Here is a 12771-nt window from a genome sequence, read left to right on the forward strand (position 1 = left end):
TGACCTCAGTCCCTGGGAGCAGCGTGCTGTTCCAGGACTCATGAGAGACAGCACGTAGGCATCCTCCCGTCAAACACTCCCTGACAGACAACCTAGAAGAAAGAGATAAATTTCTGGAAACATAAAACTCACCAAAACTGAATCATGAAGAAATGGAAAATCTGAACAGAACAATTACCAGTAAGGAAACTGAATCTGTAATCAAAAACTTGCCTTAAAAACAGAAGTTCAGGACCAGATGGATTCACTGGTGAGTTCTATCAAAAATTTAAAGAAGAAAGAATACAAGTCCTTCTCAAACTCTTCCAAAAAAGTAGAAGAGAACACTTTCAAACTTATTTTACAAGGCCAGTATTACCCTGATACCAAAATCAAACAAAGACACCACAAGGAAAGAAAATTACAGGTTGATACACCCAGAATATAGATGCAGAAATTCTCAACAAAGTATCAGCGAACACATTAAAGGATCTACACAGTGATCAAGTGGGATTTATTCCTGATATGCAAGAGTGGTTCAATATCTGCAAATCAATACTGTGTTACATTACAGTAATAAAATGAATAAAAATCACATAATTATCTCAGCAGATGGAGAAAAAGCATTTAACAATATTTAACATTCACTCATGATAAAAACTCTCGACAGTGGGTACAGAGATAATGTTGCTGTTGGTGTTTAGTCACTAAGTCATATCTGACTCTTTTGCAACCCCATGGACTGGAGCCTGCAAAACTCCTCTGTCCGTGGGATTTTGCAGGCAAGAATACTGGAGTAGGTTGTCATTTCCTTCTCCAGGGGATCTTCCCTACTTAGGGATCAAACCTGCTTCTCCTGCATTAAACAGGCAGATTCTTTGCCACTGATCCACCAAGGAAGCCCCATAGAGGGAATGTACCTCAACATAATAAAGGTCATATATGAAAAGCCCACAGCTAACATCATACTCAGCAGTGAAGAACGGAAAGCTTTCTGAGAAACGAGACAAGTATGCCCACTCTCATCACTTTTATTCAGCAGAATACTGGAAGTCCTAAAAAGGGCAACTCAACAAGAAAAATAAATAAAAGGCATCCAAATCAGAAAGCAAGAAGTAAAACTTTATTTACAGATGACATACAGAGGAAACTCTGAAGACTCCACTAAAAAAACTGTTAGAACCAATAAACGGATTCAGCAAAGTTGCAAGATACAAATTCAATATTAAAAAAAAAAAAAAAATCAGTTGTGGACTTCCCTGGTGGTGCAGTGGATGAGAATCTGCCTGCCAATGCAAGGGACATGGGTTTGATCCTTGGTCCTGGAGGATTCCACATGCCACAGAGCAACTAAGCCTGTGCACTGCAACTACTGAAGCCTACACACTCCTAGAGCCTGTGCTCTGCAACAAGAGAAGCAACCACAATGAGAAGCCTGTGCACTGCAACTAGAGAGTAGCCCCTGCTCACCACAACTAGAGAAAGCCTGCACAGAGCAAGGAAGAGCAAGCACAGCCAAAAATAAACAAACAAATAAATAAAAATTGAAAAATAAATCAGTTGCACAAAAACAAATTATAAAAAAGAGAAATTAAGAAAACAATACCATTTGTAATGGCATCAAAAAGAATAAAATATCCAGGAATAAATTTAATCAAGGAGGTGACACACTAGTACACTTATAAGACACTGATGGAAAAAATGGAAGATGATACAAATAAACGCAAACATACTTATGCTCAGGGGTAGGAAGATTTATTATTGCTAAAATGTCCATACCACCCAAAGTGTGTTAGCTGTTCAGTCATGTCCAATACTTTGCAACCCCATGGACTGTAGCCCACCAGGCTCCTCTGTCCATAGAATTCTCCAAGCAAGAATACTGGAGTGGGCTGCCATTTCCTTCTCCGGGGATCTTCCTGACCCAAGGATCTAATCCAGGTCTCTTGCATTACAGAAGGATACTTTACCATCTGAGCTACCAAGGAAGCAATAGCTATCAAAATTCCAATGCCAATTTTCCAGAAATAAAACAGTCCCAAATCTTTATGGAACTAAAAAAAATCACAAATAGTCAAAGTAATGTTAAGATGAAAACTGGAAACATCATGCTTCCTGAATTCAAAATATACTACAAAGTTATAGTACTCAAAACAGTATGGTACTGGGGCAGGGGAGAAAGACACAAAGATGAACAGAACAGAACAGACAGCCCAGAAATAAACCCTCATGTATATGATCAATTAATTTATGATAAAGGAGCCAGGAATATACCTGGAGAAAGAACAGTCTCTTCAATAAATGGTGCTTGGCAAACTAGACAGCTACGTGCAAAATAATCAAACTGGACCATTATCTTACACAATATACTAAGTCAACTCATAATGGATCAAAGTCTTGAATATAAGACCTGAAAACTTAAAACTCCTAAAAAAACATAGATGGTAAGCTTCTTAACACTGGTCTTAACATGATTTTTTGAATTTGACCAAAAAACAGAAGCAACAAAGGGTTTCCCTGGTGACTCACTGGTAAAGAACCTGCCTGTTGATGCAGGAAAAGTGGTTTTGATCTCTGGGTTGGGAAGATCCCCTGAAGGAAATAACAACCTACTCCATTCTTGTCTGGGAAATCTCATGGACAGAGGAGCCTGGTGGCCTACAGTCCATGGGGTCACAAAAGAGTCAGACATGACTTAGCAACTAAACAACAGCAGCAGAAGCAACAAAAGGAAAATAAACAAGTGGAATTACATTAAAAACCTTCTGTACAGCAAAGGAAGCCATTAACAAAATGAAAAGGCAACCTATGAAATTGGAGAAGATATTTGCAAATCATGTATCTGATACATGGTTAATACCTAAAATATACTTAAAATCCTCATGTAACTCAGTAAAAAAAGAAAAAAGGAAGCAATCTGATTTCAAAATGGGGAGAGGTTCTGAATGGATCTTTTTTGAAAGACATTCAAACGACCAGGAAGTACATTTAAAGGGGTTCAACATCACTAATCTTCAGGGAAATGCAAACCAAAAACCACAGTTACCTATCACCTCATACCTGTCAGAATGGCTTTCTTCAAAGAACAAAACACATGCTGGTGAGGATGTAAAGAAAAGAGAATGCTTGTGCACTGTTGGTGGGAAAGCAAATTTCCAACCACTATGGAAAATATGGAGGTTCCTCAAAAAATTAAAAATAGAACTATCACATGATCTAACAATTCCACTTCATGATTCCACAAAACCTCTACCTTGAAACGATATTTGCACCCCAATGTTTGCTATAGCATTATTTACAATAGTCAAGACAGGGAAACAACCTATGTGTCAATCGATGGATGAATATATACATAAAACATGGTAACACACTCACTCACACACACTCGCACATACACACAATGGCAAGTTATTCAGCCAAAAGAAAGATGGAAATCCTGCCACTGTGACAACATGGATGGACCCCGAGGGCATGATGTCCACTGAAATAAGTCAAACAAATGAAAGACAAGTACAGAATGATCTCACTTTGATGTGGAATATAAAAAAAAATTCTTAACTCATAGAAACAGAGAGTGTCATGGTGGTTGCCAGGGGCTGAGGGCTGAAGGAAATGGGAAGATTTTGGTCAAAGTGTACAAACTTCCAGTTATAAGGGCAATAAGTACTTATAGTAATAAACAGCTTGGTGACTATAGTTAATAATACTGTGTTTCATACTTGAAAATTGCTAAGAGAATAAATCTTAAAAGCTCTCATTAGAAGAAAACTTGTGGTGATGGATGTCAGCTAAACTTATGGAGATCATTTTGCAATTCAAATAAATTTAAAATCATTTTGCTGTTTATCTAACACTAATACAATGTTTATTTCAATTAAAAAAAAGATAACCATGCAAAATATAAGGATGATTCTGACAAAATGGGTATTTCTTAAATCTTCTTCAAAGGAAAAAAAAAATAGCTTCAGGAAGGGTGTCAGGAAGCATTAACAGGAGGCTTCCTATGTGCTGCTTTGGATCTGTCAGGAATCCTCTGTTCCTTATTAATTCCTGAATATTCAGGAGTTAAGAGGAAAGGCAAGCCTTTCCCAGGGCTGAGGAATCCATGCATCTCCTTTGTTAGTTTTTCAATACGGTGATAAGTATCCTCTTCCTTCTTATGAACCATATGGTAAAAGTGATTGTTTACAACTCTCTCTCTTTAATATGGATCGTGTTATGTTTTTTAAGTCTGGAATTTTAGTCTTTATCTTTGCTGAGAATAACTACCTTGTAAGACAGTATATATGCTCACACCATGTTGATTAAAACACCTTTGCTCCATCAGAGCTTGGGTCCCCGTGTCTGTCTGTCTGTCTGCCTGTCTTTCTCTATTTCTGGCTGATTCCCTGGAGTGCGAAAGCAGGCTGTGTAACCCAGGGAATATTAGCCTCTTTGCTTCTTTCACTCTCTCACCATAGACTCCGGACCACCAGGTTCTGGTCCAATAAAGGACCAACAAGTGGCGCCTGAACAGGGACTCTGGTACACGTGGCAGATTCAGACGGAGTGACCCCAGACGGTCTCTCTAAGACATGGGTCAAGCAGCTGGAAAGCCCCCTCACTTTTCTACTTTACTTCATCACTTATTTAAAGTTCAGGGATTTTCAGTTTCACACCAGTGAATAGAGGATTGCCTTCAGACAGTGGCTGAATGTATCCCTTGGTTCCCTGATGAAGGTAGTTTTGATTTAGAAACTTGGCATCAGGTCAAAGAGAATGTTGAATGAGCCGTCAGACAGGGAAAAATATTCTGGTAGATTTCTGGCCCCTATGGGCTCTCACTGAAGCTGTGATTCTGCCATTCCAAGGTAATTCTAGCCCTCCTGATATTCAGCAACAAGCAGAACACTTACTACATGAATATGAATCAGATGATGAAGCCTCACAAAAGGCCAATTAGAACAACATAAGATATTTCAGAATTTTCCCACTAACCCTGCCCCAGTTGCTCCAAGTGCTCCTCCCCTGCCAGCGGGCACAAATCCCAAAGTCTCTCCCTTGATAGAACCTAATGATTCTGGCAACGACTCCCTTAAGCCCATAGTGTAATTAAAAAAAAAAAAAAAAAGAAAGAAAGAAAAAAGCTAAAAGACAACTAAAAAAATTACTTGTTTATGAAAATGCAAATCAGGAATGTCAAAGGGCTATAGCCCCAATTTGTGAGACAGGGACTATTTTTGATTATTTGAAGGCTTGTCGCAATATAAGATCAGAAACTCAAAAGATGTAAATGCTAGCTGAAAAATGGCTGCTGCCTTAAGAAAAGGAAAATATAGGATGCTTTACATGTGGAGATAAAAGCCATTTAAAAAGGGACTTCCCTAAGAAAACTAAAAACAAAAAAAACAAAAAAACAACCCCTCCAAAAGTCTGCCCCTGTTGCCATAGAAAAATGCACTGGGCCAAAGAGTGTAAATTTAAATTTGACATTGAAGGAAAACCTATTCTGGAAAACTCCAAGCAGGAGACCCCCCCAGATCCCCTTTAACAAAAACCAGGGGCAAATTCCACCTTTTCCCTCAAACCCTCAACATCCGGCAGTGCTACCGTCAATATACCAGCCCTAAATGACTTTCTCCTTTACCCTCAAGCAGTTCCCTCTAGAATACCTACCGGACTTTTTGGGCCCCTGCCCCCACAAACCTTCAGTCTTTAACTTGGCCAATCTAGTCTGACTTAACAGGCAGGAAGGCCAGGAGTCTCCAAATGGAGAAAATAGGCGGCAAGTGTCAGACATTTTTCTCTCTCTTAAGTGGCAGGAGGAAACAAACTAGCGATATTTCTTTTTTTTTCCTTCTCTATACAAATTTAAAAGGTTTCTCTTAAAATATTGTGTTGCCATGACACCTGGTTTCACCTGAAGTTAACTATTCTCAAACCCTGAGTTAACCAATGCGTTTTTCTCATGGAAATGTTTGTCTTAAGCTATGTTAATGTCCTATACATTTACCCCAGACTCTGTCTTCAGAGTCCGCCTAATGGCTCAGAACCTACTTGTCAAACAATTATGATATACTCAGACACTGTTCCCTTAATCTATGTAAACAAAACTATTTGTATGGTAATCTGCCTTTCTACAAGATTCAAGTCGATCATTTTATGACCTGGGACAACTCACCTGGTGCCAAGATTATCTCAAAATACATGTTGTGGGTGAGGGGCATGGTGCTATTCTCTGAATTTTGAGACATTTCCTTTCTCTACTAGCAGATTGCTAGTAGTTATATATGATAAATCTCAATTTGAGAACACATTGCAAACTTCTACCAATTTCCAAATAGCTTTTCTAAAAAATTTATTATTTCTCACATTTCTTTTATATAGATGGGACTAAAAACACCAAAGCTTCATTCTGGTCTCTTAAAAAATATAAAGTCTTTTATACTAAATTTCATTCTGCTCAACAAGATGAATTCAAGTTATTTGCCTACATCCTTACCCCATTAATACAGTCTCTGACTCTATATATTCAGTTTTTTTAATTAAAAAATAGAAACCTCCACCATAAACTCCTAGTTCTATTAAAACAGACAATGGCCCTGCCTATTTTTCTAGAAACTTTAAACAATTTTTACAATCTTTTTCTATTAAACATATTACAGGTATTCCTTATAATCCAGACACAAGACACTGTCGAACGAACACATCACTAAAGTTACAAATAAAAAAAATTAAAGAAGGGGGAATACACAGGAACACTACTGTCTTCCTTATCTAAAGCAGACTTTACTAGATTCCAACATATTTTCTAAACCTGTAACTATTGCTAATACAGCTTTATTTGTTTTAAATTTTTTAAACCTACCACAGGGAAATATTTTAACAAGGGCAGAAAGACATTTCGAAGGAATTAAAGGACACTTCTCTTCCTCTGCCCATTTGGTCAAGACGGGCTCAATAAACAATGGAAATCTGGGAAACTAATCTTACAGGGAAAGGGATATGCTTGTATTTCCCCAGATGGATCCAATGAACTCACATGGCTTCCTCTCCGAAAGATTTGACCCAAGGGGGCCCCCCGACATTCAAAATGAAGATGAAACAACAAGAACCCCAGGAGGAAGAAATTTCAATATGGGCCATGGCGGCTCTAAAGATCTCCAGGAAGCACTGCCCTTGACGGCATCAATCCTATGACCTCCACTCTTGAGGACAGATAAAAACCCTTACTAATCAAGCTGAAAATTTGGTCTCTCACCAGGGAATGCCTGGAGTCCTGAATACACTTTCCTGACAATGCTCAGCCTGCTAGCCCTTGCCTCCCAAACTTAACTGGGCTTTCTTACCCAACCTCCCTTTATTACAGGTCATAAAATGCAGGGAGAAAAGAGGGAGAAAAGTCATATCAACTAATGACTCCACCCATATGCCCCCTCCCTGGAACCCTCACACCCTGGGGAGGAGGGAAAACTAATTAACATTTCTTTAGGCTATGAAGTCCTTCCACTGTGCATAGGCCCAGCAAAATTATGCTTAGACATTAGCCGACAAACTTGGGCTTTCGTCCTGCCTCCAAAAGAAGACTTTTGGACATTGCTGCCCTGTGTCTGTAAACCATGTTTACACTACTGAAACTTTAGGGAAAGAACAAAAAACATTATGTAGTAGGTTACAAATGAAACATTACCATGACAAAGGACTTCTTGGCTGGCTTGACTGTGGAATGGCATCTGCTCCTCCTCCTCAAATTGTCCTCGATAAACACATTGGGCCTGAACAATGGGACATTTGAAAACTTGCTGCCAGCACCGAAGAGCTTGGGACTCAGACCGGACATTTCACAGGGGCCAGTCGTGGTCATAGTAACTATTTCTTTTGCTGTAATCAGTCATATTTTATACAGGCCTGTGTCCCACTTCCTTTTGTTATAGCCATAGGAAATTTACAATTTAATAAGACTTTACGTCCTGTAACTTGTATTAACTGCCAATTTTGTGTTACCCCTGTTCATTTCAATCATAATACCTACAACTGGGAACAAATCAAATTTCATTTACATGATAATGACTCTCTGAATGTACAATTACTGCAAAAGGAAATCTTTGAAACTTCTTCTAAATATCTGCCCTCTCCCACTAATTTGGAAACTTTAGCTGAACAAATTATCCGGGCCAGACCCACGAGGATGGTTTCAAAGTATTACCCACAGCATCGGGTCTGGAACTGTAACTTTGGTGACCGTCTTGATAATTGTATTTGTTGTTTATTGTCACCTTTCTACAAGGTTGGTTAATACTAACCAGACTCAATTGATCAGGACCTTTTTTTTTTTACAAATATAATAAAATAGTAGGAATTGTCAGGAAGCATTTAACAGGAGGCTTCCTGTGTGCTGTTTTGGATCTGTCAGGAATCCTCTATTCCTTATTAATTCCTGAATATTCAGGAGTTAAGAGGAAAGGTAAGCTGAGGAATCCAGGCATCTCCTTCATTAGTTTATCAGTACAGTGGTAAGTACCCTCTTCCTTCTTATGAACCATATGGTAAAAGTGATTGTTTACAACTCTCTCTCTTTAACATGGATCACCTTATGTTTTTTAAGTCAGGAATTTTAATCTTTATCTTTGCTGAGAATAACTACCTTGTAAGACAGTATATATGCCCACACCATGTTGATTAAAACACCTTTGCTCCATCAGAGCTTGGGTCCCTGTGTCTTTCTTTCTTTCCCTCTCTATTTCTGGCTGATTCCCTGGAGCACAAAAGTTGGTTGCGTAACCCAGGGAATATTAGCCTCTTTGCTTCTTTCACTCTCTCATAGTCGACTCCGGACCACCAGGTTCCGGTCCAATAAATGACCAACAGAAGGGACTGTGAACAACTTATTTTATAAGCTGTCTGACCATGGTAATGATGATTTGGGGAAGTAGTAAGACTTTGTCAGTTTCATCTTTTTCAGTAAGTATAAGTTAGTAGGTATCTGGGTTCAGGTCACCTGACTAAACACTTACACAGAAATATCTTTGACACAAAGACAACAAATTAAACTTTGGCAGCAAGAATAAGTACAAATCTTTTAAAAAATGGATTCTCTTCCCCTTGTGCCAGAAGGGAAAGGAACCTTTTCCTACTCCCTTTTTTGTGAAGATTTCCTTGAGCAAACTTCTAACTGTAACTCCTTTGTCCTTTTAGTATGAATGTACATCTTTTAGAAAGCTAAGCCTCTTGCTGGTTTACAACCTTAAGAAGTCTTTCTCAGTGACTTTGATGTCATCTGTTTGAAGTGTAAAAATCAAGGAAGGAGTCCCCATCTCCTTATCCGTTTGAGTCTGAGCTTGGTACTTAGTTCTATGTTGAGACTACATGGTTATAAAGACACTGACAATTTTTTCCTTTTATATAAGAGTAATTAACACAAACACCATCTCACTACCAGTGAATTTAGAGCGAACCATATGTACCAAATGGTTCAGTTAAGTCCTCTTAAGGACAAATTACTGATTATCATGAGGGTACGTACATAATATGAAATAGGTTGCACCTGCGTAGATACTAAAAGCGGTGAGAATTCAGTGAGAATTCACTAGCAGACTGCTCGTAATGCACATAGCCATCTGGTTAAATGCTTATTTGATAATAAAACTATTTAGTTCTTTCCCACATTTGTAGAGAGGAATTTCTTGGTTGGCAGATTTTATTTTTTAATAATTTCTGTAACAACTCCCATGACCTGAAATATCCCCTCAGAACATGAGCAAATTGTTAGAATCTTGAAAGGACCAATCAACTTTTGGACCCAAACTTAATCATGCACTTGTCCACCAAGAGGGTTGTCCTGCATGCAGACAAGTTCTAATTTGATATACATAGCTATATCTGTATCTCCTGTCTCGCAAACTTTGCTAATACATAGACCACGGTGACTTCAAAGTACCTCCTCTCAGAGCTGCCCCTCAGGTGTCCCTTCTTCCAGGCTAACCGCATGCAGAATTTCACCTATCGCTGCAGGCCGGGCAACACCCGATGCACACTCAGGAGAAACTCTGGTAACAAGAAGGTCAGGAGCAAGATTTAACGCGAAAGGCAATCAATACACTTCTGGGAAACTTAATCCTCCGCTGTGCCACCAGACTTGGGCGAGACAGTTACAGCAATTTTCCATCCTGGTATTTTGAAAAAAAGAAATGAAGGTAGGGAACCGAACCCTACACTCATCCAATTAAGAGGAAGACCCACCTTTTGCACCTGGGCTTTCCGACCTCGCCTTTCTCACCAGCCTCCCTCCCTAGCTGGGGTTCTTATTTACTCCCAGAACAGGGAAGCCATAGAGAAGGAAACGGCAACCCACTCCAGTACTCTTGCCTGGAGAATTCCGTGGACAGAGGAGCCTGGTGGGCGGCTGTCCATGGCGTCGCACAGAGTCGGACACGACTGAAGCGACTTAGCGTGCATGCATGCATTGGAGAAGGAAATGGCAACCCACTCCAGTATTCTTGCCTGGAGAATCCCAGGGACAGAGAAGCCTGATAGGCTGCCGTCTGTGAGGTCGCACAGAGTCGGACACGACTGAAGCGACTTAGCAACAGCAGCAGCAGGGAAGCCAAGAGCTTCCAAGCAAACACATTAAAGGATCATACACAATGACTGGAAGCTTTTTCAACCCCTCATCCAGGGAAAGCCCCAGTCCCAGTCCCCGCCACCTGCCAGGGATCCCGTGGCCTCACCTGCGGACCGCGAGGGGCGCAGCCGAAGCCTGCGGCCGCCTCGTCTCCGGCCCCGCGTCAGCTTGTAGAAGCAGTAGCAGGCGCCGGCCGCGAGGACCAGGCCCGCCGCCACCCAGCCCACGTCCCGGGCGCCGCCCATGCTACCTCTGAGGCCGCGCACAGCGCTGGGCCCAGCGCGGGAGTGTCCGAAGCCAGCGGGTCCAGGCGCCGCCGCCTGGGATTACGCCGCTGGAGAAAGGAAATGGGCGGCTGAGCTCCGCCTCTCAGAAACCGCCCCGCGGAAAAGTGAAAGAGTCCACTCAGCCCGTAAGCTTCCTGGCGGCTTCCTGGAGAATGGGCGGGGCGCGGCCGGAGGCGAGCTAGACTGGGTGAAGCGCTGCAAGCACTGCACGCCCCAAGAGCACAGGCCGGGGGCCGCCCCGGACGCCCGGAGGCGGGTCCCTGCCTCGGCCCGAGGCCCGCCTCTCTTCCCGGCAGGCCACTGAGGGCGCGAGGCGACGCAATGCCTAGCCCCGCCTTCCACATCGCGCGGTTGCCGTGGCAACGCCGGGACGCGCTAGCCCCTCGCTCCGGAGTGGCCCTGCTGCTCCGGCCTTGGGGAAGGCAAGCGAGCAGCGCAGCGTTTCAGTAGGGCCTCAGGCCATGGCCTCGCTGCGCCGGGCCAGCCCCAGGCTGAGGAAATACTTCAAGGAGAACTACGTTCCTCAGGTCTGCGAGGTACTGGAGCCACGTGGCGGCGGAGTTAGAAGAGGGAAGAATGGGCAGAGAACTCCCAGAGGAGGGACTGGAATTTGGCGGAGAGAGGAGGTTAAGGGGAGCGGAAAGGGGAGAGATGAAGTCAGCTTTGGACAGGACGGCGGTCTGGGCTGAACACACGTCAGAGTTGAAGACAGAGGGGCGGTGGTGGCTGAAAGGGGAGGGGGGTGGGAATGAGTGACATCTCCCAAGGAGAAAGGGGGAAAGGCCTCAGGACAGAAACCCCAAACTCCAGCTTTTAAGGTTTGGACAAGAGGAGCTAAGGGCCAGAGGAGTGAGAATGAAATGCCTTGGAGATAGAGAAAGAAAAGTAGGAGAGTGTGGCTTTATGAAGAAAGTGGGCAATAGTGTCACCTAAGATAAAGACTTGAAAAGTTGTGGTGGATTTTGCCCAAAATTAAGTGTGGGTTTTCAATGGAGTGATGAAGGCAGAAAATAGATTGAGGTTAGCTGAGGAGTGGAAACTGAGATCTTTAGATAGAAGGTGAGTGAAGTCACACAGTCGTATCCGACTTTTTGTGACTCCACGGACTGTAGCCCACCAGGCTCCTCTGTCCATGGGGTTTTCCAGGCAAGAATACTGGAGTGAGTTGCCATTTCCTTCTCCAGGGGATCTTCCCGACCCAGAAGGTAGTCAGCCATTTGTGTGAAAGGAAGATCCACACAACCAAGACTTAAATGGGAGGAAAGACTGTCCTTCCCCACCCACCTTGTAACAGGAAGGAAGAAGGACAAGGGGTGGATAGGCTTTGTAGGCTCTGAGTTCAGTTCAGTCACTCAGTCGTGTCCGACTCTTTGCGACCTCATGAATCGCAGCACGCCAGGCCTCCCTGTCCATCACCAACTCCCGGAGTTTACTCAAACTCATGTCCGAGTTAGGAAGCCAATAAAATTATCTTCTGGTGACTTCCATTTTCTCTACAAATATGAGGTGAAATGTTTGTCAAGAATGAGGATGTTTGGGAGGAGATGGCGGTTGTAGAAGGGGTTTTGAGTAGTTAAGTTATTCAGACAAGGAGGGAGAATTAGCAGTCCAGGGAAGGAAAGAAGAAGGGTAAGGCAGTGTTGAGAGCCCAGCTCGGGGAGTAACTCTCCTACGCAAGTGGGGGGGGGGGGGGTGCAATTCAGTACAGCCCCCTCCTTTTGGGATGGTAGTTTTCAAATATTTATTAAAATGTTAAATATGAATATCCTTAAACCAAGCATTTCCACTTCTGAGGATCCACTTTAGAGACATACTTGCTCATGTAACCAGAAGGATGTACAAGTATATTCATTGTAACATTGTCACATAGTGAACATAGTAAATAAGGGAATGGGAGATTATGTA

The 12771-nt window shown here is 42.3% G+C and overlaps 2 protein-coding genes across 2 annotated transcripts in view; one reads left to right on the plus strand and one right to left on the minus strand.

Annotated features, from left to right (window-relative positions):
• The window catches only part of ARMC10 (armadillo repeat containing 10), an 83616-nt gene extending 72471 nt beyond the window's left edge, over nucleotides 1–11145 (minus strand). The window contains exon 1 of the mRNA XM_020904233.2: nucleotides 10686–11145. Within this exon, the coding sequence (XP_020759892.2) occupies nucleotides 10686–10824 (139 nt within the window). The 5' untranslated portion in view covers nucleotides 10825–11145. The remainder of the gene's footprint in view (nucleotides 1–10685) is intronic.
• Nucleotides 11146–11236: 91 nt separating this feature from the next.
• FBXL13 (F-box and leucine rich repeat protein 13) overlaps nucleotides 11237–12771 on the plus strand; it is a 220506-nt gene continuing 218971 nt past the window's right edge. Inside the window, exon 1 of the mRNA XM_070469733.1 lies at nucleotides 11237–11402. Within this exon, the coding sequence (XP_070325834.1) occupies nucleotides 11328–11402 (75 nt within the window). The 5' untranslated portion in view covers nucleotides 11237–11327. The remainder of the gene's footprint in view (nucleotides 11403–12771) is intronic.

This window comes from Odocoileus virginianus, chromosome 1 (assembly GCF_023699985.2).
Source record: "Odocoileus virginianus isolate 20LAN1187 ecotype Illinois chromosome 1, Ovbor_1.2, whole genome shotgun sequence".
Taxonomy (NCBI): domain Eukaryota; kingdom Metazoa; phylum Chordata; class Mammalia; order Artiodactyla; family Cervidae; genus Odocoileus; species Odocoileus virginianus.